The 25,231-nt window shown below is 53.8% G+C and overlaps 1 protein-coding gene across 8 annotated transcripts in view; it reads right to left on the minus strand.

Moving 5' to 3' along the window:
* Positions 1 to 25,231, minus strand: part of PTPRE (protein tyrosine phosphatase, receptor type E) — a 186,639-nt gene that overhangs the window by 35,857 nt on the left and 125,551 nt on the right. For 6 of the 8 annotated variants that reach the window (XR_003508821.1, XM_027528492.1, XM_027528488.1 and 3 more), the window contains 4 exons: positions 11,396 to 11,529; positions 5,792 to 5,891; positions 5,404 to 5,477; positions 3,043 to 3,179 (listed from right to left, as the gene is read on the minus strand). Coding sequence is in view for 7 of the 8 variants with exons in the window: in XM_027528492.1 (XP_027384293.1) it covers positions 3,043 to 3,179; positions 5,404 to 5,477; positions 5,792 to 5,891; positions 11,396 to 11,522 (438 nt within the window). In the remaining variant the exon portion in view is untranslated. Of the gene's footprint in view, positions 1 to 3,042; positions 3,180 to 5,403; positions 5,478 to 5,597; positions 5,684 to 5,791; positions 5,892 to 11,395; positions 11,530 to 25,231 lie in introns of those variants that run through there. The other 2 variants (XM_027528490.1, XM_027528491.1) reach the window with 1 other exon arrangement.

The following is a 25,231-nucleotide window of genomic DNA, read 5'->3' on the forward strand; positions in this document are numbered from 1 at the left end:
TTCCTTTCATCTCAAGGAACATGTGTGTCGCACACAAAGACACGCACACATTCCTTTCCCTCATCCTGGTGCGTCCGTGCCGGGCCCTCCCCTCGGGGCGCCTCCCTGGGCCTTCCTGCAGCACTTAGGGTTAGGTCAATTCCAGGCTCTGGGCTTGAAATAACCCGCAGGGGAGGGACAGAGGCTCCTGGGAGGAGCTATCTGGAGAGGGACACCTGCAGGACTCAACCAGGGGCCTGGAACAGCCTTTGCGAGCTCAGCATTCTACCATGGCAAGCGGACAGCTGACTGGACCGTCACAGAAGTCGTCCTGAGCAGGATGGTGCTCAGACCCCTCTCCTGCAGACACGGGACACACGCCTTAGCTCTTTCACAGGCTGAGACACTCCTGCAGGGGTGGGGAGGGCCTCGTTTCACAGGAGAGGAAACCGAGGCAGAGGTGCCGCACGTTGCCCAAGCCCTCCAGGCTGGCGAGAAGCAGGCCTGAGCAGGCACGTGGGCAGCCGGCCTCCTGCCTCAGCACCTCCACCACCCCTCCAAACGGCTCCCAGAGCCAGGGCCTTGTTAACTTCAAATTCATGTCACCTTTGATTGGCCAAGGCGCACGAGCCCAAATTTCTCTGGATCAACTACTCTGAGACCCATCCGTTTCCTGGCACAGATTCTGGGTGGGGCCCTCAGGACAGAGGGCGAGAAAAGGAAAAAGAGGAGTGTGCGCCCATGGCAAGCGTGGGTACCTGTGGAGCCACGCGTGGGCAGGTCGTGGGGGTTGCGATGCTCTTAGCAGGGGCTGCCCGCTCACTTGAGAGAGGAGAGGACTGGGGTCCAGAGCGGGGCGGGCAGTTGCTCAGGGTCCCCTGGAGCCAGGACCGGACTCCACGTCCTCTCTGGACTCCGACCTCTCGACTCTCCCTCTTGGCCCTTCCCTGAGCAGAGGCAGTGGGCAGGGGGTGGCCGGGAAGGCTGCTTAGTGGCAGCGGTGGGGTGAGCAGGGCAAGGTGCTCACTTTGGTTGCAAAGCGGAAAGGAGCATTCCAAAGAACCCAGGGGTTAAGAAAAATCACGTTTGATTTCAACGTCTAAAAGACCCCTAAATTAACACACACACACACACACACACACACACAAATCCATGATGACCAAAATATCAAACTACTAAATAAAGGCAGGGTCAATTAACGGTGGGGTCACCAGCCCCGTTGGAGCCTGGGGTCAGAGGAGACACCAGGGGGACCCTGTCTTTATTTACAATTATTAATTGTATTTTGTTCCACAGGATGGCTTGGATCTATTTTTAAAAGCTGTGTGAAAATAGTATCTATCCAGACAATAGGTGTTTTGGAGTCCCCTTACACACTGCACCTGGGGCAAGGGCCTTACCTGCCTGACTCTCTCCTCGGGCCCTAACTTCTGAGATTTGTGGCTCAGCCGGTGACTTCTGACTCAGCCCTCCCTCTGCAAGGCCAGTCACCAGCCTCCACGTGGAGAAACACAAATACCGGAGGAAACGGGACGAGAAAGGAGGTGGGGAAGCGGTCCTGCAGCCGCCAACTTGGATAGTCATTTTGAAAACTGGAGAATTAACTTCTGCTGTCAGGCTGAGGCTGCAAAACAATATTGCCTGGAGCTGTCTTTCACTATGACCTAATTTCCCCAAAAAAGGGACACATTTGGAAACAATTAAAAGGAAGCAAGATAAAGGCAAAGGAGGACTTGTGTTAAAGAAAAAAAGCCAAAAGTACAGTCTAAATGCACCATCAGCCTGCTGTTCCTTCCAGGGCTGCTTATGGGTGAAAAGTCACTTGTTTGCAGCCGGAGTCACCCCGTCTTCAGAGACCACATTTGGACCATCTTTGCTTTTCACAAAGTCCCAGCCTCACGTTTGACCTGAGGTCATTAAGGCATCTTCCCACCCGGCTCGTTCATGATGAAGGAAACCCGCTTCAGGAGGCGAACTGACGTGTCGGGGCCGGGTGGCACAGGCAGAGTTGGGACCAGGCGGCCCTCCTGCTGCAAAGCCGCCCACTTTCAGGCTCGACGCCGGCGCGCGGACATTTACGAAATGAGGAAGATGCATAAACGGAGACTCAAACATGACCAGGGATAAACACTGAGCAGCCTTTCCCAGTGTCTGTCTGTCTGCTTGGGCACCCAAGCGTCTATCTGTCCACCTGGCCCTCCATCCCTCTATTGTTATCTGTGTGTGTATCTACCTATCCCCCCACCTGTCTATCTCTCTATGTGTCTGTCTATCTAGCTGTCTGTCTGTCTCTCTACCTGTCTCTCTACCTATCATCTATCTGTCTAGCAGCTTCACAATTCATGGGACATTAAATATTAGCAACTCAAGGGGAGGCGTCATTATTGTACACTTGTATTTTTGTTGAGAGGAGGCTCTGTTTGCTACCAGCCGGCTGGACCAGTTGGTTAAATTCATCTTAGTTAGCTTTGCCATTGTTGCTGCTGCTGCTCCTAAGTCACTTCAGTCATGTCCAACTCTGTGCAATCCCATAGATGGCGGCCCACCAGGCTCCCCATCCCTGGGACATTCATTTTGCCATTGTTAAGTTCATCGAAAACAGCGGTAGCAGGACCAACACCCTGACTCGGGCAGAATCACAGGGCTGTGGAGGCAGGGTGATGTCCCCTCACGGCCGCCCTCTAGACTGTCTGAGGTTGTGCAGGGTGGTCCGAGGGCTCCTTAGCTCTCAGCGTCAAATTGTCACCCACGGTCCGCTCGCCCGGGTCGTGCACATCACTGGGATAACGGCGCCGCCTTCTTACTTGATTCAGAACTCATCGCTCAGGGTGTGTGACTTGGAAGGAGGCTCTGAAGCTCCCCCTCAACCGTCTCATCTTATCAACGGGGATGAGGGTCAGCGGAGGGCATTGCGGCAGAAATCGGGTTTCCTTGGAACCCTGGTTCGGGGGCTGCGTCTTGGTGGATGTGAGCGTTCTGCGCCTTTGGGGTAATTTATCCTGTAACACAACACCCCACATCCCAGCTCCCTTCCACATGATGAGACAGAGGGCCCAGACTCACATTGAACTCCTCCCGAAACCGCTTGCAGTCATCCGCCGAGCGGGCACGGATCTCATCCTCCAGGTGTGCCACGGGGATGGGGAAGTACTTCTTTGGCCCCGACGGGGACCTGCTGAGAAGCATCACTCTCTGCTGCTCTGTGGGGTCAACAGAAACAGGGGCCATTGAGCCGTGCTCCCAGATGTGCCGGTGACTTACTAACCAGACAGACGGACAACCTTCTGGAGGAATGACGCAGCTGGAGAGGGATGTTCCTCTCAGACCATGAGCAGCTGAAGGCAAGCTCTGTCTCCTACAACATACCCTCATCACTTGTCGTGACGGATAGATGGCCCCCTCTGGCTGGTGTTACCTGCTCTTGCCAACCAGAGATGCCTTATCCTCCCAGCTCACTCACCCACCCACCTACCTGTCTTTCCGTCTGTCCCCTGCTCCTTCTACAAAGGGCTTAGGCACCTTCACACTCCAGGCTTGGAACAGAGTTGAGTAACGACAGGTTTCTGGGCACAAACTGGTAACACACTGGGGACCTGTCCAGATAGGAGGCCCCCATGGGCATAAACTGGTAACTACTGGGGACCTGTCCAGTTAGGAGGCCCCCATGGGCATAAACTGGTAACTACTGGGGACCTGTCCAGATAGGAGGCCCCCATGGGCATAAACTGGTAACTACTGGGGACCTGTCCAGTTAGGAGGCCCCCATGGGCATAAACTGGTAACTACTGGGGACCTGTCCAGTTAGGAGGCCCCCATGGGCATAAACTGGTAACTACTGGGGACCTGTCCAGATAGGAGGCCCCCATGGGCATAAACTGGTAACTACTGGGGACCTGTCCAGATAGGAGGCCCCCATGGGCATAAACTGGTAACTACTGGGGACCTGTCCAGATAGGAGGCCCCCATGGGCATAAACTGGTAACTACTGGGGACCTGTCCAGATAGGAGGCCCCCATGGGCATAAACTGGTAACACACTGGGGACCTGTCCAGATAGGAGGCCCCCATGGGCATAAACTGGTAACACACTGGGGACCTGTCCAGATAGGAGGCCCCCATGGGCATAAACTGGTAACACACTGGGGACCTGTCCAGTTAGGAGGCCCCCATAGCCTTATCTTTGTAACAGATAGTCCTGGTTAACAAAGGTAGCGACAGTAACCTTTGCAACAGTTACTCAAACCCCATCAGCTCCAGGAGAAATAAGAGAAAGCACCCCTGGGTTTTTGAGGGGGAGGGGCTAGAGGCTTCGAAAAGGAGAAGGGCCAGCCTGCAAGGGGGTCCCTGGACAAGCTGCCTCCACAAACTCAGCAAGACAGACAGCGACCCCCGAGGCATGTGCTTCCCATCCTGGAGAACGAGCCGCTGCCCTCCACGAGGCCACATGGCTCTGCTGTCACTGGTGGCAGGGCCAGTCCCCACCTGCAGAGTTGTTCCTACGCCCCGTCAAGAACTGCCCCCAAGGGCTCACCCCTCCCAGAGACGGACACTCCAGAATGAGCTAGGCGGCCTCGCCAGCCACACCCTCCTCACCCCATCCGGGCTGTTAGGGCGGGCAGGGCAGGAGCAGGAGGCAGGAAGGAGGGGCCTGGAGGCCATGTGCCATCATCTAAGCATGGTCGCGCGTTCCCCCAGCCCCGCAAAACTGCCCTCCTGGATCTGGCCGAGGTTCCTCGCTGCTGAGAACTCTCTGCAGAGTCCTGGGTCAGTTCTGCAATTCAGGTGAAGTTTGACAGCACTTCTGTCCCCCCAAACCACGGAACAAGTCAGCAGCAAGCTGACTGAGGAAGTCGTAGTCACTGGTGTGAACTGGTATTTTTAAAAGCCTCTGCCTCACGCACCTCTCTCGGACATCTCAGCACATGGGAAGAACACCAATGTGCCTTTGTAAAGGGGCATTTACAAGTCAGTAGCTGAATCTGGAACCTAAAAAAAAATGATAGGGAATGCCCCTGACCCTCCGCGTTGCTCCGTCAATTCCCTTCTTTCATCTGACCTGAAAAGCAGTGCGGATTCGGGGGCCAGGGAGGCCCTTCTGAAAAGGTTGGTGATGAGCCCACCCGTCTCATCGAAGGCTGATCTAAGACTCCCTGATAAATGTTAGATGTTTCAAAATCCTGTAAAAACGACAGGATGTGGAACACCGTCTCCCTCCAAAGCCACAAACTGAAATGCCTCAAACGTCTGTTTCACACCGGAGAGAAAATGACGAAAGCTCTGAAACGGGGAAGCACTGATTATAAAAGAGAGCATGATCCCAGGTAATGCCAGATGAGAGTCGCAAAGCTGGAGGGGTTTATGGTTTAAATGTTAAGCTGCGAGGAAGGCACACCTCCGCCCAGCCCTGTCCGGGTCCCCCCCTTACCTTGCTCTTCGAGGATCCCGTTGGGCATCTTCTTGTCGTTGGCACTGACCACCGCCTTCCTCTGCTTCCGGAACCTTAGAGACACAGACCGTTAGGGGGTCAGTCCAGGGAGCTGGCCCAGAGCCCAGGGAGCCAGCCCAGAGCCCAGGGCCGTGGGGTGACCCAGCAGGGGATACCCAGCAGGGGATACCCACCAGGTGAGCCGGGAGAAGCTGCTTCTGCTGCTCATGGCTGAGCCGCTGCCCGCCCGGGGTCCCGGGTCCCTGCCCGCAGCCCTGCCTTCAGCCGCCCAGCTCCGCCCGCCCGCCCGCCCCCAGTCACGGCCTCCCTCTCCGCATCATTTCCTCCCCAGCAGGTCGGGGCGAGTCAGCGGCCCGGACACTCCTACCTGAAGAAGTAGGCGGCGAGCAGCAGAAAGAGCAGGAAGACTAGCAAGGGCAGCAGGAGCCAGGCCAGCAGGGGCTGCGGCGCGCCGGGGGCCGGGGGGCCTGGTGGGGGGAGCGGGCCCCTTGTCAGGACTCCCACACGAGGGCAGTGGGGGTCTGGGCAGGGGGCGGCCCCCAGCACCAGGCTCACGGTGTGCGGAGCGGCCCCCACCCCACCAGCCCCTCTTCCCTGACACCAGACCTCGCTTCACAGGCCACCAATTAGCCCCCACCCCATCGGCCCTTCTTCCTGGACACCAGCGCCCAGCTTCACAATTTGCAAAGCAGTCCCTCCCTAAGGACCCTTCTTCCTCATACCAGAACCCCACTTAACAGTTTGTAAACCCTCTCCTTCAACAATCCTTCACCCTGGACACCAGCGCCCAGCTTCACAATTTGCAAAGCAATCCCTCCCTGTGGACCCTTCTTCCTCATACCAGAACCACATAACAGTTTGTAAACCCTCTCCTTCAACAGTCCTTCACCCTTGGACAACAGCACCCCGCTTTACACAGCTTGCAAGCTCTCTCCTTCCAGAGCCCCTCATCTTGGACGCTGGCTCCCTGCTTCACAGGTTTGCCAGGCAATCCACCATCCTGGTCACTGGTATCCACCCAGGCACCTCCACTTAGATGCCCAGCACGTAATTGAGAAGAGCCCAATCCAGGGATCCGGTTACCTGACTGGCCCGAGGCCCCCTGCTGCAGGGTAGGGAGGGCCCAGACCCCCATTGGCCTGTTTCCCCAGGTCCTGCGCACCTGACGCTCCCCGTAACAGAAGATGGAGGACAGAGGGGGTGCAGACGTCCCCTGCTCTGTCCCAGGATGGGTGAGGAGCCCCCCCAGGCCTCCATACGAGCTCAGGGCACAGGCCAGCAGCCTGACCTTCGGCTAGAAAGAGACCTGTTGCCACGTGGTGAGCCGGCCTCTCAGAGTTACGAGCTCCTGATCCCGCTTCCCGATCCCGCCTCCTGATCCCGCCTGCCCAGACTCACCCTTGCTCCCCCTTCACCCCTTACCTCCACCAGCAGGTTCCCCCATCTCTGGACACAACATGGCTACCCGCGACCTGCCCTCCAAGCCCGAATTCCAGCAGGCTCTGGTGGCCTGGCTGCCACCCTCAGACCCCACCTTCTCCCCTGACGCTGACTCTGCTCCTACCTCCTCAGGATGTCCCCTTCCTCACCAAAATGCCCTCACTCCCCAAGGAGCACCTCACATTCCAGGGCACTCCCGCAAGGACTGGGGCTGAATGGCCCAAGGCCCCAGAGAGGGGCTGTGCATGTGGACAGAAGTGACCGATCACAGTGGCAAACGGGATTCCCTGCTCTGGCTTTCTGTCAGATGTCACAGCTGCCTCTCTTCTGGAAGGCAGAGGTCAGGTGCGGACCCCCAGGGACCAGCAGGCTCGGGGGGGCTCGGGAGAGCTGGGGGTGTGCGTGGCTGTCTTGCTGGACTGGATGTATCTCAACCCAACCCACTGGGACCAAGGAAAGATGCAGCTCAAGAGCTTAATTCTCTAATTCACCAAAAGGAGAAATCTCCATTTTTATGTAAAAATGATCGGATTTTTAAATATCGGTGAGCAATTCAATCTAAATGCAGTTTCGAAAGCCAACCTGGGCCTCCGCAGGCTGGGTTGTGTCCCACCCAGGGCCACCAATGGGCTCTGCATGGGAAGTCGGTGTGGTGACTAAGAGGAAATTTGAGTCACTTTCTGTTTTCACTTCACACTGAGGTAGCTCAGACTGGGTGGGGCTGAGGGTCCAAGCAGGGGGAGCAGAGGGGGGTTTTCCCGGAGGTAAGTAGGCTGGTGGTCTACTCGGGGCAGCCTTCCCCCCAAGTCTCCCCCAACTCTATGCAGCCAGTACTCCAAGTCAGGTGTGGACAGATGTTCGTGCAAATGCACATGCCCACACAGCTGAGAGGTGTGCATGTGTGTGCGCTAGTGTGCAGGAATCTGGTCTTGGAGATTAAAAGTCGGGGGCTGTCCTGGGAGTTCAGGCCTTACCAGTGCATCTGCACACTTCAACTTGTGCAGACCACCCACTGGGATGGACGGCCCTGTGAGGCAGGGCTGGGCGGCGGTGGGTGGGGAAGCCCCTTGGTTCTGCCTCAGCCCTGTGTGTGCTAAGTCACTTCAGTCGTGTCCGACTCTGTGCAACCCTACAGACTGTAGCCCACCAGGCTCCTCTGTCCATGAGACTCTCCAGGCAAGGACACTGGAGTGGGTTGTCATGTCCTCCTACAGGGGATCTTCCCCAGCCAGGGATCGAACCCCCGTCTCTTATGTCTCCTGCATTGGCAGGCGGGCTCTTTACCACTAGCGCCACCTGGGAAGCCTCTGCCCCAGAGAGCTGAGTTATCGGTCGGTCATTGTATTTCTAGGTGAGCCTAGGACTGGGGAGCCAGTCACCCTGCTGCCACCTCCAGGTGCATCAACACCACTGCGGCCTTTCCTCCCTACTTTGGGGCAAAGTATGCTCTGCTGGGTTGAAAAGTTTTGCTAAATGATCCTGCAGCTGCTGAGCCCTGGGCCAGCAGAGGCCAGCTTCTCTCTGCCTGGCCTTGGGAAGCACTGTCCCGAGGGTCCCAGCTGCAGTGCTTGCCAGTGACCCGGTACCCAGAGGGCCAGCTTGGAGCAAGGCAGTGTGCTGAATGCAGTTTCTATCTGCTGCCATTTCTGGTCTTTCTTTTCTGTGGCTGTGGATTTCTCTGGAGTTTCAACATGAAGACAGTGCTGCTAGTTGCCGAAGATCCAGGTCAGGCACCTGGAACTGCTCTCCTGGCCGGAGACTTAGGTCAGCAGGGAACCTCAATTCTCCCCGCTCTCAGGGGCCTTTGTAGGAGGTTTGTTCAAAGTCAGGAAATCATGTGAAGCCCTCAGGCTGGATGGGGCTTGAACTCCTGACCCCAGGCTGAATGGTACCAACTCTAATCACCTTGGTGCACCTCTTTCTGGAGGGAAGTTGATAGTCTCTGTTTTCCTGAAGGCTCACCATGACCAAGTCGTGATGCTTAATTTCATGGGTCAACTTGACTGGCCACAAAGTGCTCAGATAATTGGTTAATATATCTGAGTAATCTGGGTGTTTCTAGAGGGACGCCGTTTGGATGAGAATCAATGTCTGAGTTGTTAGTCTGAGAAAAGCAGACTGCCCTCTTCACGGTGGGTGGGCCACATCTGATCAGTTGAAGGTCTGAACAGAACAAAAAGCCGGAGCCTCCCTGTGAGTAAGAGGGAATTCTTCCTGCCTGACTGCCTTCCAAATGGGGCATCACGCCTTCTGCTTCTAGAGCAGCCTGCCAGTCTCTGGACTGAAACTAGGGCACTGGCTCTGCAGATTTTGGACTTACCAGCCTCCACAATCGAGTGAGCCAGTTCCTTGTAATAAGTATAAGTATAGACATAAGTATACATCTTGTGGACTCCATTTTTCTGAAGAACCCTGACCCAGCCCTATCACAGAAGTCCTGGAGTGCTACGTCTGGGAGTCTCGGGGGAAGGACGGGGTGGGGTTGGAGCAGCCGGGTGGGACTAACAGCCCCAGGGGGAGGGGGAGGGGGTCCAGCCCCCCGCTGGTTACAGACTCCTGCTGACCCGCCACGGGCAGGAGCCAGCAAACACACACAGGCCTACAAGTCTACCCGGGAGGCATGGGGTGCCCAGGATGCTCCCATCAGCTCCTCGGGGGCTCAGAACTCACCCAGCGGGGTCTCCCTCTGTGTCAGGCACACGTCCAAGAAGGAGATGCTAAAAGATGCTGGACAGCCAGCTCTCTGGGCGGTGAGAGTCTGGCCAGGGAATAGGCCACCTCCAGCAGTCTTCTGCTACAAACAGCCAACATTGAGGAGTGCTCTACACCCCTGCACGGCTGTCTCTGTCAATCCGCTCAGCACCGGCTGAAGTGGGTGCTGTCATCACACCTTGCGAACGGGGACACCGGCTGAAGTGGGTGCTGTCATCACACCTTGCGAATGGGGACACCGAAGCACGAGGTGGTGCAGCGACTTACTCAAGGCCGAGGCCACTCAGCCGCTCAGCGGCAGAGCTGGGTGTGAACACAGGTGGGCGATTCAGCAGCGTTTGCTCTTGCTTCTCCTCTTCTCTCCTTCCCTGCTCTTCTTTTAACTTTGCGTAGCATTTACTTTGTCTTATGGAGGTGAAATTTACCAGCTATAAAACACACCCATTCTGAGCACGCAATTCAATGTGTTTTAGTAAATTCACAGTCGTGCAGCCATCACCAGCATCCAGCTTTAGAACTTCACCAACCCACTGAGATCGCTCCTGCCCATCTGTGGTCAATCCCCGTCCCCCGCCCCAGCCCCAGTCAGCCACTCATACACAGCTGCCCGCAGTGATCAGCCTGTGCCGGGCATCTCGCTCACGTGGGACCATGTGACGTGTGCTCTTCCTTTCCCTGTCTGCGCACCTAGCATGTTTCTCTTGCCACATGTATCCAGCATTCTTTTCCCTTTCCTCCTTTCTAACTTCCAAAGTATGAAATTAGTGACAGGCTAGAGTAAGAACCCCCTGTGTATCTGCCTCCAGACTTTCTTGGATCAACCCTGTGGGTCCACAGCCCTGACCACCTCCTGCCCGGCCACTCACTCTTTTCCAGGTCATCCCTAGGCACCTTATCCCTTTCTTCTGCATACTCAAGTATGCGTCTCTAAAAGGTAACAGGCGCTTTGTTGTTCAATCGCTAAGTCGTATTCGACTCTTTGTGACTCTATGAACTGCAGCACGCCAGGCCTCCCTGTCCATCACCAACTCCTGGAGTTTATTCAAACTCATGTCCATCGAGTTGGTGATGCCATCCAACCATCTCACCCTCTGTCGTCCCCTTCTCCTGCCTTCTGTCTTTTCCAGCATAAAGGCCTTTTCCAACGAGTTGGCTCTTTGCATCAGGTGGCCAAAGGATTGGAGCTTCAACATCAGTCCTTCCAATGAATATTCAGGGTTAATTTCCTTTAGGATTGACTGGTTTGATCGCCTTGCTGTCCAAGGGACTCTCAAGAGTCTTCTCTAACACCACAGTTTGAAAGCATCAATTCTTCGGCACTCAGCCTTCTTTACGGTCCAGCTCTCACATCAGTACATGACTACTGGAAAAACCATAGCTTTGACTACTTGGACCTTTGTCTCTTATTTTCTTTTAAATAAACCCAACTACTATACCAATATCTCATCATCCAAAATATTAATTTCTTAGTGAATGTCATCAAACGTCATGCCAGCGTTTAAATACCTGCTATGGACTCATCAGTGTTTGTTCAGGATTGGTCTCAACTGGGTCCCTCACAGTGGAGTGTTTCTCCTGCTCCCACTGGAGCTGATCCGACTCTCAGCCCGGGCTTATGTCTGCTGCCTTCTGAGTGCCCAGCTTTGCTCCAGTCAAATCCTGGGTACCTGTTCCTAGCCAGCTTGATTTACAGACTCACAACGTCAGAAGCAGGCTGAGGAGGCCACCTACCTGCCCATCACCTCACAAGCTAATCAGGAGGAGAGGGAGGGGGCCGTGGGGGCGGGAGGACAGAGGGAAAGAGGCGGCGGGGTCGTACCTGCGGTCGTGGAGGTCCAGTTGCTCTGAGCGGTGGGGGTGGTGGTGGTGGTGGTCTCGTTGCCCTTGAGAGCCTTGGCGAGGGGCAGGCTAACACCGGCCAGCAGGAACGGACAGAAGGGCTCCATAGCGACCCTGGAAGAGGCAGGAGGGGCTCAGAGGACTCGCCACCGCCCACCTGGGGCTGGCCAGCTTCCACGAGGCGGGAAGCTCAAGGAAGACACAGAGGGACCCAGGAACAAAAACAAAAACAAAAAAACAGGGTGGACCGGGGATCAGGGTGGCCTGGGGGTGCTTTCGGAGAGGTCTGTCTAGCAGGAGAGGTCTGTGTACCGGCACGATTTCCACCTGCACTTGGGAATTAATTTCAACTTAGAACAAGCCTGGTTAGGAACTCCATGACTACCCTTAGGTTATAGACACTCCTGCTGTTCAGGTTAGTTTCCTTTTTTGTTTGTCTGTTTTAAGGGGGAGAGAGGAGACAAACAAGAACTTGGACGTGCCTGGGAAGAAAAGACTCAGAACCACACGCCGTCTGGGATTCTGAGCAGCAGCTTCCCAGCCCTTCAAAGAGGCGGCTCACCCTGGCTTCTGGATTGCCGCCGACGGTAACTGGCTGAACATGTAGGAGCAGTTCGCTGCCCGCCGGGACACGGCGGAGTGTTCCTGTGCTGCCTCACGGCAGCATCACTGCCCTCGGGAAGGATCACGGGCTCAGGGAGGAGCGGGTTGACTGGCCTGTGGTCACAGGACCAGGGGATCGGGAGTGGGGCTCCGGCCACCAGCACAGGATCCACCTCTGCTGTCCCCGTGGTCACAACCGCAGCCACAGCCTGGCCCTTATTCCCAGGTGCTGGCCTGGACTGCCTCCCACCCGAGCTACAGGAAAAGGTTCCTGAATACTTCCAGCCCCTGGTCGTCCACTGGTCCCCACTCCAGAGCCTCACTAACTGTCATAAAGCCCAGCTCTGTCCCCTCCCTGGTGAGGTGTGAGCGCTGACGGGGATGAGGTTCTGGCCTCCTGTTGCTGCCCCTCGCAGCCGAACACTTGGCCTGCAGTGTTCCTGCATCATCTCATCTAAGCTTCTCGACTCCGGGCTGACAGCCTTGCATCTGGCTCTGCTCGGGTCTGAGCTCTCAGGGGAAGCAGAGGGAAGCCCCTGCCTGGGGCACGGGGTGGTCAGCTCATCTGGCAGAGCCACTCAGGCACCTTGGGGCAGAGGAAAGTATCTGTTGGGTGGATGGATGGATGCACTGGGCAAGCCTGGACCGTGACGTGGCTCAATAGAGAAAAAGGCTCTTTTGCCCATGAGACCTGCAGGCTGTCGCCTGCGACTCCCACTTGGTGCTGCAGTTTGCCAAGATGCCACAGGCCCTTGGGAATCCTGACGTGACCTCTGTGTGGTGGAGAAAGCCCTCCTAAACCCCGCCTGCTCCCTGCAGGTGAAGGCGGGCAGTGGCACCTGCCAAGCGGGATCTGATGCTGCCATGGCAGGCGCGTCCTCTCTCCTGGACACCACCCCCGTTTCATCCATAAACCCACCCATGGTCAGCCTGGGTGCCCGGGCCCACAGGCAGCACTTCCCAGCAAGAAGCCTTCTCAGAAATACGAATGGACCAAAGCCAAGAAACACGGGTTCCTCATAATTTGAGCGAGCGCAAAAAAGTGCCGATCATCTCCCGGCAATCACCACTATTAGAACGAGACCATTCCAAGCGCATCTACAGCAATTATCCCCGAGCAACTGCCATCGTCCCAATCAGCACTTCCAGTCCCTTCCTCTCTTTTTTTTCCAAAATATATTTCAGACTTAGAAAGCGAGCCATACACACAAAACAGCTCGCATTCTGTGAGTGCCTACTGTGTGCTAGACCTTTTGTATGGGTACCAGTCCCACAGTTATCCCTCCAGGACTGAGAAACTGAGGCCCTGTGGGGGAACCAGCCTGAACTCTGTTCAGAGGAAATGCAAGAGCCCCGAATGGAACCCAGAACAATTGGAGGCAAAAGCTCTCAACCCCTGACAGGCAGCTCTGCATACAGTGCATTAAATAAATTGTTACTGAGTGCTGTCACGATACTCTTCATATGTGGATAAGTAAGAAGTGGTACAGATGCACAATGGAATGGTACTCATTCCTTTTACAAGGAAATAAGGCCATTTACAGCAACATGGACGGACCTAGAGATTATTATACTGAGTGAAGTAAGTCAGAGAGAGACAAATATCATGATATCACTTATGTGGAATCTAAAAAAAACGATACAAATGAACTTATTTACAAAACAGAAATAGACTCACAGACACAGAAAACAAACCTATGGCTACCAAAGGGTGACAAGGGGTGAAGGGGAATAAGTGAGATGCTTGGGATTAACATACACACTATTATACATAAGATAGGTAGACCACAGGGGCCTACTATAGAGCACAGGGGACTACATTCAATATCGAGTGATAAACTATGATGGAAGAGAATCTGAAAAAGAAGACCCTGATGCCGGGAAAGATTGAAGGCAGGAGGAGAAGGGGACGACAGAGGATGAGATGGTTGGATGGCACCACCGACTCGATGGACATGAGTTTGAGCAAGCTCCGGGAGCTGGTGATGGACAGGGAGGCCTGGTGTGCTGCAGTCCATGGGGTCGCAAAGAGTCAGACACGACTGAGCGACTGAACTGAACTCAACTGAATCTTTTATATATATAAGAATATATACAAAAGTGAATCACTGTGCTGTGCAATTTAAACTAACAGCATTTTAAATTAATGATACTTCAATAAAGAAATGAAAAAAAAAGAAATGAGATCACTAAAAAGTATTTGAGTAAACTGTAGAGTAATTAATTAGAAAGTATTAACTGGTTTAATACAACACAGAGAGGCAGAACTCCTAGGTGGAACATTTTTCTCACCAATAGGTTAATTTAAAAACCCTCTCTTCCAAATGTTCAACAGTCTAAGGGGAGGCCAGACAAGACCATCCCATCAGGTATCAGACACCACGAGGTCTGCAGGTAATTCCGGGAGCAGCAGGTGATTTGCCCAGAATGACCAGCAGAGGGCACTAAACACTCAGCTCAGTTCAGCTCAGTTCAGTCGCTCAGTCGTGTCTGACTCTTTGCAACCCCATGGACTGCAGCACGCCAGGCCTCCCTGTCCATCACCAACTCCCGGAGGTTACTCAGACTCATGTCCATCGCGTCGGTGATGCCATCCAACCATCTCATCCTCTGTTGTCCCCTTCTCCTCCCACCTTCAATCTTTCCCAGTATCAGGGTCTTTTCCAGTGAGTCAGCTCTTTGCATCAGGTGGCCAAAGGATTAGTTTCAGCTTCAGCATCAGTCCTTCCAGAGTTCAAATCAACCCCACCACCTAGAGTCCGGGAACTGAGCACTTACACTATGTGACCAATGGACGCCTTGCCAGTCCCCGGCCGTTCACCCCAAACAGTTTACACAAGCTACCTGATAAAAATAATGCTTCAAACAGCAATTAAACCCACACTGGACTTTAACGATTTGCACTTAATCTGTACTTGTGTGCCCATCAAATGTTCAGTACTGTGAGGCGTGGGGCACACTGCTCTATGGAACTGAGATCATCGAAACGGTTTATTTCCAACAAAGCAGACTTTGTTTGTACACCCATCAAAAGTCAGCCAGCTATACCCTGGATTAAAATTGCCCCTCTTAACTCCATCTGATGCCTTTGTAATACTCTCCTGTGGGAAATGACTCTGGGGCAGGTAGATGCTGGTCCTGGAAATGGGGAGATGAATACGGTCCAGTCCCTGCCCTAGAGCTGCTCCAGGGAGCTGGAAGGGTGAATGGGAAACAGGGTATCCCCGCTCCGAGACCCCACCCCAGCTCCAGGCTTGTGGCCGCAGCCCCAGGGGAGGGAGGTGAGGGCTATGCGGCACCGGGGAGATGGCAGAGGCCGGGTCCAGAGGGTCTGACCAGGACACAGCAGGGCAGGACGGAGGCTTGAGGGAGGCGGAGGCCGACCTACTGTCCAGAGAGCGCACGGCTTGCTCTGCTGGAGCTCCAGTACAGGAAGAAGCAGAGAAGAGCAAAGGCAGAAAGACGGGGCTGCGCTGAGAAGGCCCTTGAGTGCCAGGTTAAAGGCACTGCCTGCTGTTAGAGGCTTGTTTCCACCAACGGCCTGCATCATCAGGGTTCCCTGGCCGTCCAGAGACTAGGACTCAGCACTTTCACTGTTGGGGCCCAGGTTCAATCCCTGCTTTGGGAACTAAGTCCCCCCGCACCGAGCCATGTGGTGCAGCCAAAACAAAACAACCCCCCCGCCCAAACCTATATTAATAGAACCACTGGGGGCATTGAACAAAGATGCCAGCTCCTGGGGCCTAAGTCCAGATTCCAGATGTTTGAAATCCAAATATATGCAGAGTGATGGATCTCACACAGACTGAAGCTGAGAAACTTGACTCTGAGCAAGGAGCTGCCAGGAAGGTTTCCAGAGTGATTGAGCACTAGAAGCCTTCATGAGCCACCCAAGATGGGGTTGGGGGCTGTGGGGGTGTGCGGGGAAGCCTCTGCTGCCCCAGGGTGGTCCTGGGAGCTTGTTAGGAATGCAAGGCCTGTCACCCTTCAGGAGATCCCTGGGTGGTTTCTACGCCAGGTGGTGCTGGTGGTAAAGAACCCGCCTGCAGTGCAGGAGACCCAAGAGACTTGGGTTCGATCCCTGGGTCGGGAAGATCCCCTGGAGAAGGAAATGGCAACCCACTCCAGTATTCTTGCCTGGAGAATCCTCATGGACAGAGGAGCCTGGCAGGCTACAGTCCATGGGGTCACAAGGGTCGGACACGACTGAAGTGACTTAGCACAGCACATACATTACTAGAGATGTGCTGGTCTAGGCAATAGACTGAGTAGGTCTGGACTAAACCAGGACATGGGAAGGGAGGGGAAGTGAGATGTGAGGTGGAATCCAGGTGGATGGCAATCAGGCGATGTGTGAGGAGTGGGTGTCAGAGGGACCAGAAGGTGGATGGGAGGGGACTTCATTCATTAGCTGAGACAGGGAGAGGGGGCCCCAGGCTGAGGATAAAGGTCATTTTAGCTTGGAGCATGAAACAGGAACACGGGCTACCAATTCCTGAGCTCCCGTGACATGTGATGGGCTAGCCGAGGTTCTGAGATAAAGCACCCCACAGACGCTCACCGAAATCCCACAGAGAGTGCCCTGCTTTCCTGCGGGGAGTGACAAGTTGGTTTTCAAGGGGCTGTGGGCCATTCCAGTGCAGACCGCCAACAGGAGCGGGACCTGGGGCTTGGCTGGAAGGGAGGGGTCTTGCGTTCTATCTGGGGGGCATGGGGGAGGGGCAGAGGTGAGGTTGGGGTGCTCGGCTTAGGAATGGGGAGAGGAGCTGGGGGGAGACCAGGGCATTTAGGGCTGGAGTCCTGATGACCTGGTGTCTTTGAGGAGGTGCTGTCTGGCTGACCCCTCTTGCCCAGAGGGGCCTGGAAGGAAGTGTCCTTCCCAGCTGGCCCTGGGTGTCCTGACGGACTGAGTCAGACTGCCCCCTGCAGTCCCAAGAGGGTAGTACTTTCTTCCTTCTGCTCCAGCCCCTCACACATGGTTAAAACACCAGGTTCTATTGTTCTCAATTATGAAAACAGGCGGGGTTCCTTCAGAAAGGAGCAGATGAGGGTTTAGGAGCTATCATGCTGGGGATTTAAAGCCACTGCACTCAGAGCCCTCAGGACACATGTCCTATAATTTCTCATCTAAACCAGGACTCTTTGGAGAGTGAAGGAAGGGCTAAAACAACACAGCTATGTGCTTTCTATGCAAATTTGGAAAACTCAGCAGTGGCCAAGGGACTGGAAAAGGTCAGTTTTCATTCCAATCCCAAAAAAGGGCAAGACCAAAAAAGGTTCAAACTACCACACAATTGCACTCATTTCACAAGCTAGCAAAGTAATGCTCAAAATTCTCCAAGCCAGGTTTTAATAGTATGTGAACTGAGAACTTCCAGATATTCAAGCTGAATTTAGAAAAGGCAGAGAAACCAGAGATCCAATTGCCAACATCCACAGGATCATCGAAAAAGCAAGAGAATTCAAAAAAACATCTATTTCTGCTTTATTGACTATGCCAAAACCTTTGACTATGTGGATCACAACAAACTGTGGAAAATTCTTAAAGAAATGGAAATACCAGAACACCTGACCTGCCTCCTGAGAAACCTGTATGCAGGTCAGGAAGCAACAGTTAGAATGGGACATGGAACAATGGACTGGTTCCAAATTGGGAAAGGAGTACATCGAGGCTGTATATCGTCACCCTGCTTATTTAACTTACATGTAGAGTACATCATGTGAAATGCCAGACTGGATGAAGCACAAGCTGAAATCAAGATTGCCAGGAGAAATATCAACAACCTCAGATATGTAGATGATACCACCCTTATGGTAAAACGTGAAGAGAAACTAAAGAGCCTCTTGGTGAAGGTGAGAGAGGAGAGTGAAAAAGCTGGCTTAAAGCTCAACATTCAGAAAACTAAGATCATGGCATCCAGTTCCATTACTTTTACGGTAAATAGATGAGAAAACAATGGAAACAGTGACAGACTTCATTTTCTTGGGCTCCAAAATCAATGCAGATGGTGACTGCAGCCACAAAATTAAAAGACACTTGCTCCTTGGAAGAAAAGCTATGACAAACCTAGACAGTATATTAAAAAGCATAGACATTACTTTGTCAACAAAAGTCCAGCTAGTCAAAGCTATGGTTTTTCCAGTAGTCACGTATGGATGTGAGAGTTGGACTATAAAGAAAGCTGAGTGCCCAAGATTTGATGCTTTTAAGCTGAGGTGTTGAAGACTCTTGAGAGTCCCTTGGATTGCAAGGAGATCCAACCAGTCAATCCTAAAGGAGGTCAGTCCTGAATATTCATTGGAAGCACTGATGCTGAAGCTGAAGCTCCAATACTTTGGCCGCCTGAAGTGCAGAGCCAACTCATTAGAAAAGACCCTGATGCTGGAAAAGTGAAAGAAGGAGAATCGGATGACAGAGTACGAGATGGTTGATTGGCATCACTGACTCAATGGACATGAGTTTGAGCAAGCTCCAGGAGATGGTGAAGGACAGGGAAGCCTGGCGTGCTGCAGTCCATGGGGTTGAACAACAATGTGGTTTCTAAAATATTTAATTATTGAAGAGCATTTTGGTGGTATTAAAATGGAAATCTATTAATAGTTATGTTCAAAACTATTTTTTTTAATTTTGAAAAATTCTAGAAAACACAATTAACATATCTAAACACAGGTTCAAACAGTAAAGAATCTGCCTTCAGTGCAGGAGACCTGGGTTTGATCCCTGGGTCAGAAAGATTCCCTGAAGAAGGGAATGGCTACCCACTCTGGTATTCTTGCCTGGAAAATTCAATGGACAGAGGAGCCTGGTGAGCTGAAGTACATGGGGGCGCAAAGAGTTGGACATGACTGAGTGACTGCCACGTTCACTTTCACACTTCTCACACATTACAGCAATATTTTTGGACAAAAAATAACCTTTTTATACTGACTATGTAAAGATAAAATGAGAATATGAATGTTTATTCTCAGCACATATTCACCAGCTCTAATCAATTTCTTAGCTTTGTCTGTTCTTAATATGTTTCACTTTGAATATATTTTTTAATATCCTTAATGTGTACATTTCTTCATAAAATTGTAATTTTTTTCAAATTAGCATCTTGTGGGCTGTCATCATTAAAGTGTTTTCTTCCTCCCTTGCTTTTGTAAGAATAGATTTTAATGCTTTCTTATTCATAACGTATATTTTCAATAACTGCAATTCTACAAAAGTTTCCAAAGCTGAGAGCTTTTGGTTTTGCTTTGTGGTTGTGTTTTTTGGTGTTCTATTTGTTGACTAAGTCTATTAAATTCTAATAAACTGCATCTATTTCCAAATCATTTAGAACAGAATAAAACCAAGAGGGGCTTGTTTTGGAAAAAAGTTTATCATCTTTGGATACTTAGGTTGATTAACAAATTATTCTTTGAATGAAATCTGATGATGAGTAGAGAAGAGAAAATGCATGTTCCAAGCCGAAGTATTTAAAAAAATTCAACATCAGCTCAATTACTCTTGCAGCTATCAGCATTTATAAAGTCTAACATCTACAGCTTCTATTTTAACTGATGGGACAGTTGGTTTGGACACAATTATAAATTTTTGTAGACTGCAATCAATTCCATGGGTGTTACATTCACCACAAACACGAAGGTTCATCAGTATTTATATGATCCCACAAAGCAAATAACTGTATGATAGAGGTTGAACTCTCATCAAATTTGCACCCATCACGTCAGGTGCTTCCCTTTGATGGAGTGAATTTTCAAGTTGTGGCTGGATTCCATGACATGGAAAAACAGCAGAACCACCATTGAAATTAACTGACTTTCTGTTTGAAAATGACTCTGATCTCCAACTGGCCTCGTCTGATGGTTTGTGAAGTTCGTCTTCTATGAGAGCATTAACACCTATCACCTCACCTTTGGTGTGTGCACAGTGAAACTTGCAGCTGAAAATGAGTGAAATTAACGAAGAAGAAGAGCTGTTTGATCTAAACGAAAAGGTCAACGCTTCCTGCATCTTCCATCCATCGTCCTTGGGCACAGAGTTCCTGAAACAGCCACTCACCGAATGCTAATACAGAAGTGCCCTGGGACTCAGCAAAATGACAGTGACAAATGGTGGCGACCACACGGTCCTCCCAGCATCTGTCCCTAAGGAGAAGGCACCAGTGCTGAGGCCCACCTGCCTCCACTGACCTCCACTCAGGAGTGTGGACAACAGAGAAGAAGGTAGCCAACCTCAAGGGCCGGGTGACGCCCGCTGGGTGAAGCCTGGACCACACGGGGTCCACCCCCCTGGGGTGGGCCACGGAGACGCCCAAAGATGAGGGGCGTGGACAGGACCTCAGTGGCCAGGTTTAAACACACATTTGATTTCCCAGACCTGAGTTCACCGGCTGCCTGAGTGAGCGCCGCAGACCTGCAGCTCTCTCGTGGTTGGACTACTTGTTCATTCATTCTCTCCTCTTTCAGTGATATCTACCGAGTTGACTGTTCGCCAAAGACTGGAGAGACAACTGGAGGAAATGACCACCCCCTGCCGCCTTCAGAGCTTGTGTTTCGGCGGGAGAAATGAAATAATGGAACAATTACCATGCAGAGCAGCTCTGACGTGCCCGGAGGGGTGGACACAAGAGCTGGCAGCACCCGGCGGGGATGCCTGCCCCCCACTCCAGGGAGGTCTGAAAGGCTGCCTGGAGCGAGGGGTGTCTTCTCAGTGAGGAGTCGATTGGTCCAGGATGGGGGGTGGGACGAGGGGCAGAGGGCATCACGAGGCAAGGGGGGCTGTGTCCAGAGAACGTGGTCCCTGGGAAGCCCCGGGATCTTCCCAGGGTAAGGAGGACCAACGGTCTCCCCTGGCAACGGTGTGGACGGTTCCCTTAAAGACATCCAGAAAAAGCTTCCCAGCAGGACTACGGTAAAGTTCATTCTGCTGGACAGAATGACCCCTGCCCTGGGGGCTTCCTGAGGGCTTCCTGAGGGCGGAGCGGCTCTCACGTGTGTGTCCATCTGGCAAAGGGGTGATGCTCAGTGAACGAGGTGGAAGGAAATAAAACCCTTAGGCAATTCAGAGCAGCTTCCATCTTCCCCGAGACTGAAAGCCTGGCTGTGTTGAGGGTCTCTCTTTCTCTTTCTCTCTGTTTCTCTCATCCTTTCTCTTTCTTTCCAGGGATGAAGGCCTGTGCCAGAACACTTCGCCTTTCTGATCTTCCTTCCCAATTAGTAAATTAGGAGGATCCAACGAGATAACAAATGTGATTGAGTCTTGTCAACTGTAACCATCAACCTGAGCCGGTTGTTAGAACTACTGACCGCCAGGGCACCACCACACGTGCGGCCAGGAACCTTAAACTCAGCCAAGTGACTGCTGGTATTTTGCGAAGACCTGCTCCCCATCACCCTCTTCGCCCCCGCCCCCCAGAAGCAGCCAGAGCTGTGGACACAGCCCATGGTGAGGGGAGGGAGGAGGGAAGCTGCTACTGTTTCCATGACTGAGCCCACGGCCTGCAGCCTGGACCCCCACTCCCTCTGTGGTCCTCGTGGAGAATGTCTACGCCTTGTCTGCTCTGTCTGCGTCCGTGTGGGCGCTGTGCCCTCCTGGGATGGTCCTTGTCGGGGGAAGATAAGCTCCCTGTTGCCCCACCAGAGGACAATTTCTCTGCACACAAGCTTGGGGAACAGCTCGGACCGATCCAGCTGTTAACACGCTGATGCCCTGGAGCCACTGACGAATCAGGTGGGGCCAGGATGCCAGCAGCCCTCGAGCCCCAGGTGTGTGCGCCCAGAGGGGTTGGGCAAGGAGCTTAGGCCAGCCCATAATCAGAGCCCCAGTCAGCCCCAACCCGGACACACGTCCTCTCCCTTGTCCCCCTCTGTTTTAACGACGGGGCACTCAGCTGTGCTGGGACACACGTCCTCTCCCTTGTCCCCCTCTGCTTTAATGATGGGGCACTCAGCTGTGCTGGGAGCCGGGGGCCAGGAGCAGAACTGGGCTGAGCCTCCTCCAAGCTCTTGCCCTCTGACACCTCCCCCAAGGGGCCGAGCCAGGGTCAAGTGCACTGTGTCCCCTGCTCCCCAATCTTTCTGGAGGAGCAGGGGTCACAGTGACCTTCGGGGCAGCTGGAGGAAGAGAAGGTGGAAGAGCTTGGGGGTGGGCACTCAGCCTGGACAGGCAGGGGGCTCAGGGCCCGGGGTGGCTGTGCGGGTGCCTCCCAGGGAGAGGCCTTGGGGCTCCCCAGAAACTCCTGGCCCGGAGGCAGCAGAGCCATGCAGACACCTGTTGAACTGCAGACAAAGACGGCTCCTCGCTTCTTCTGAGGCTGAACACCAAGGCTTAGAATGTCCACCCGCCCGCCCCTCCTCCTGGAAGGTTCCGAGGATCACGGTTGAGACAGGCTGGGGAAGTGCCATGTTTTCTAGGATCCCAGTCCCTCCTCCTCTGGTCTGCAGAGCTGAGGGAAGCTCCCGGGCCCCCAGCTGAAGTCAGAACCGCCCCGAGGTCACCTCAGGCCTGCCCGGCTCTGGCTGCAGAGGGGGCGGGTGGGCAGCACTGGGTGCACTCACTCCCTCCATCTTGGGGAGCCAGGCTCCTTGCTGGCTGCCCGCAGCCAGCACCGAGCTGTGGTCCCAGCCAGGTCGGCCTGACCAGAGGGGCCCCTCTGGCGCAGGTGAGGGGGTCTGCATGCGGCTGCTTATCTAGCCCTTCAGTGCAGGCAAAGCAGAAAGAGAAAGGCCAGCCATCGCCCCCTCTCAGGTGACCCCAGACAGCTTTAGGGACCCTTCAAGGCCCATCTGTGCGCAAGGCGTGGCATGCATGCACAGATGGAGACCAACACCACTCCTAGAGCCGCGGCCCCAAGTTCCCAGGCCAGGGAACATAGTGAAGACTTCTAGGGGCAGCCTCCTGCCTGCTGACGGACCCCGAGGGCAGAAAGGCAGCTTTGATCCCAGAAAACCAGCAAGCTCCACTGTTCACCTACAGGTGGGGACCCACACGCTACCCCTGGGGATGAACCCAGGGTGCCGGCTTCCCCCCATCCCACAGGCCTCCAAGAGAGGATGCTGCTGGGGAAAACAACAGCCACCGGAGCACAGCCAGCCAGGGAGCGTCCTCAGACACCTGCCCGGGAAACACCCTGGGCAGTGCAGCACTGACTTTCTGAAATCACCCCTTAGAAGACAAGTGAAGCCCTTTCTGCCTGCCGGGCACGGGGCTGCCCCCCCGGCCTCCCCACCCACCCTCTGGGAAACCAGGATGACAGCGAGCCTCGGGTCCTTGACTATCCAGCCTGATCCCAACCAGGCCTGTGTTCCAGAAAATCAAGAAAATAACCCCAGGGCCGAGATGATGATTATTATTATTTTATGCATCGAGGAATAACAAAATGAAAAAGAAAGAAATGTTTTCACAGTAAAAGAGAAACAAACCCAGACCTTTCCCAAGCTTCAGGTGTGAATATACTTGCATGGATGAGGGGTTTCAGTAACAATCGTAAACACCCCTTAGGCAGGATAATGTGCAGACTTAGCAAGTTCCTCCTGTATCCAGAGTGATCCTGACTTTCGGAGGAGGTGTCGCTTGTCAAAAAAGAAAAGATGCAAAAGGGGGTGCTTTTTATCTGAGCTGGTGAAGGTTGGAACTTAATTGCTTTCATACAGAAGCAATGCGACGCATCTAAGTGCAAAACCTTATTGTTTTTCCAGTGGTCATGTATGGATGCGAGAGTTGGACTGTGAAGAAGGCTGAGCACCGAAGAATTGATGCTTTTGAACTGCGGTGTTGGAGAAGACTCTTGAGAGTCCCTTGGACTGCAAGGAGATCCAAACAGTCCATTCTGAAGGAGATCAGCCCTGGGATTTCTTTGGAAGGAATGATGCTAAAGCTGAAACTCCAGTACTTTGGCCACCTCATGCGAAGAGTTGACTCCTTGGAAAAGACCCTGATGCTGGGAGGGATTGGGGGCAGGAGGCATCACTGACTCGATAGACATGAGTTTGAGTGAACTCCGGGAGTTGGTGATGGACAGGGAGGCCTGGCGTGCTGTGATTCATGGGGTCGCAAAGAGTCGGACACGACTGAGCGACTGAACTGAACTGAAGTGCAAAACCAGGGAAACACCATTAAGAGGAGACCAGCAAAACAACCCATGGACACGAACACGAGCAAACCCTGGGGATCGTGGAGAACAGGGAAGCCTGGCATGCTGCAGTCCACGGGGCTGCAAAAGTCAGACACAGCTTAGTGACAGAACAACGACGACACAGAAATCCACACGTCAGGAGGGGAAAGGGGCCAGACGAGGTGGGGGGAGACGGAGGAGGCGAGGCTGAGCAGGGCGGCCGGTCTGAGTCCCCCTCACCCGACAGCCACCCAGGGAGGCGGGCGCCACTTCTGCCTTGTTCAGACAAGGACAAAGAGGGTGGGGGTGAGCTGTGGGCCCCACCCAGGCGGTCCGGGCAGAGAGCGCCAGGGGAATGAGGGTGCCCTGCAGCCGGAGGCCCGTCCTGGGCTCTGGAGGTTCAGGCTTCACGCTGCCCACGGCATGCACACACCCTCCACACACGCCGAGCCCAATCTGGGTTCCTGAGAGACACAGAAGTCTCGGGGTTCAGGAGGTTGAATTCTGAACACACCCAGGGCAGGTGGAAGTACCAGGGCGTGGGGAGGCCGTGGAAGGCAGCTGGGGGGGGGAATGGTGACGGGTGTCTCCACCTCCAGACCCATGTCCACCTGCCCTCCAGCCCCTGGACACACAGGCCAGGTGCGTGCACAGACCTCTGACCGGGGAGAGGCCGGCCTGCCCCCAGCTCTGCAGACGGAGGCAACCTCAGACTCGGCTGGGCAGAGCGGAGTTCGGTGGACCTGCCTGTAGGACAGACCCTGCTGTGACTGGTGTGTCAGCTTCGGCTGTGTGGCTCCTCAGGCAACAGCCCACCCGTAGCACGGAAGGCATCTCAGCTTGGGTGGGAGATGAGGGGCTCAGGAGAGTCATCCAGGACCCGTGGGGGTGAGAAGCGAGGGCGGCTCCTCGAGGCAGCTCCCACCTCCTGAGGCCTCAGCGGCCAGCTGGTAGGATGGCTTATGACATCCGTACAAGGCCAGTTCTAACACACCAACAGCGGAGTCGTGAAGATGCTCGGTGAGTGGCCAACAGTGGGGCCAGAGCTCAAAAGGGAGTCCCCTCCTCCTGTGAACACCAAGAGGACGGGACCGAGGCGGCAACCCAGC

Source organism: Bos indicus x Bos taurus, chromosome 26 (genome assembly GCF_003369695.1).
Source record: "Bos indicus x Bos taurus breed Angus x Brahman F1 hybrid chromosome 26, Bos_hybrid_MaternalHap_v2.0, whole genome shotgun sequence".
NCBI lineage: Eukaryota > Metazoa > Chordata > Mammalia > Artiodactyla > Bovidae > Bos > Bos indicus x Bos taurus.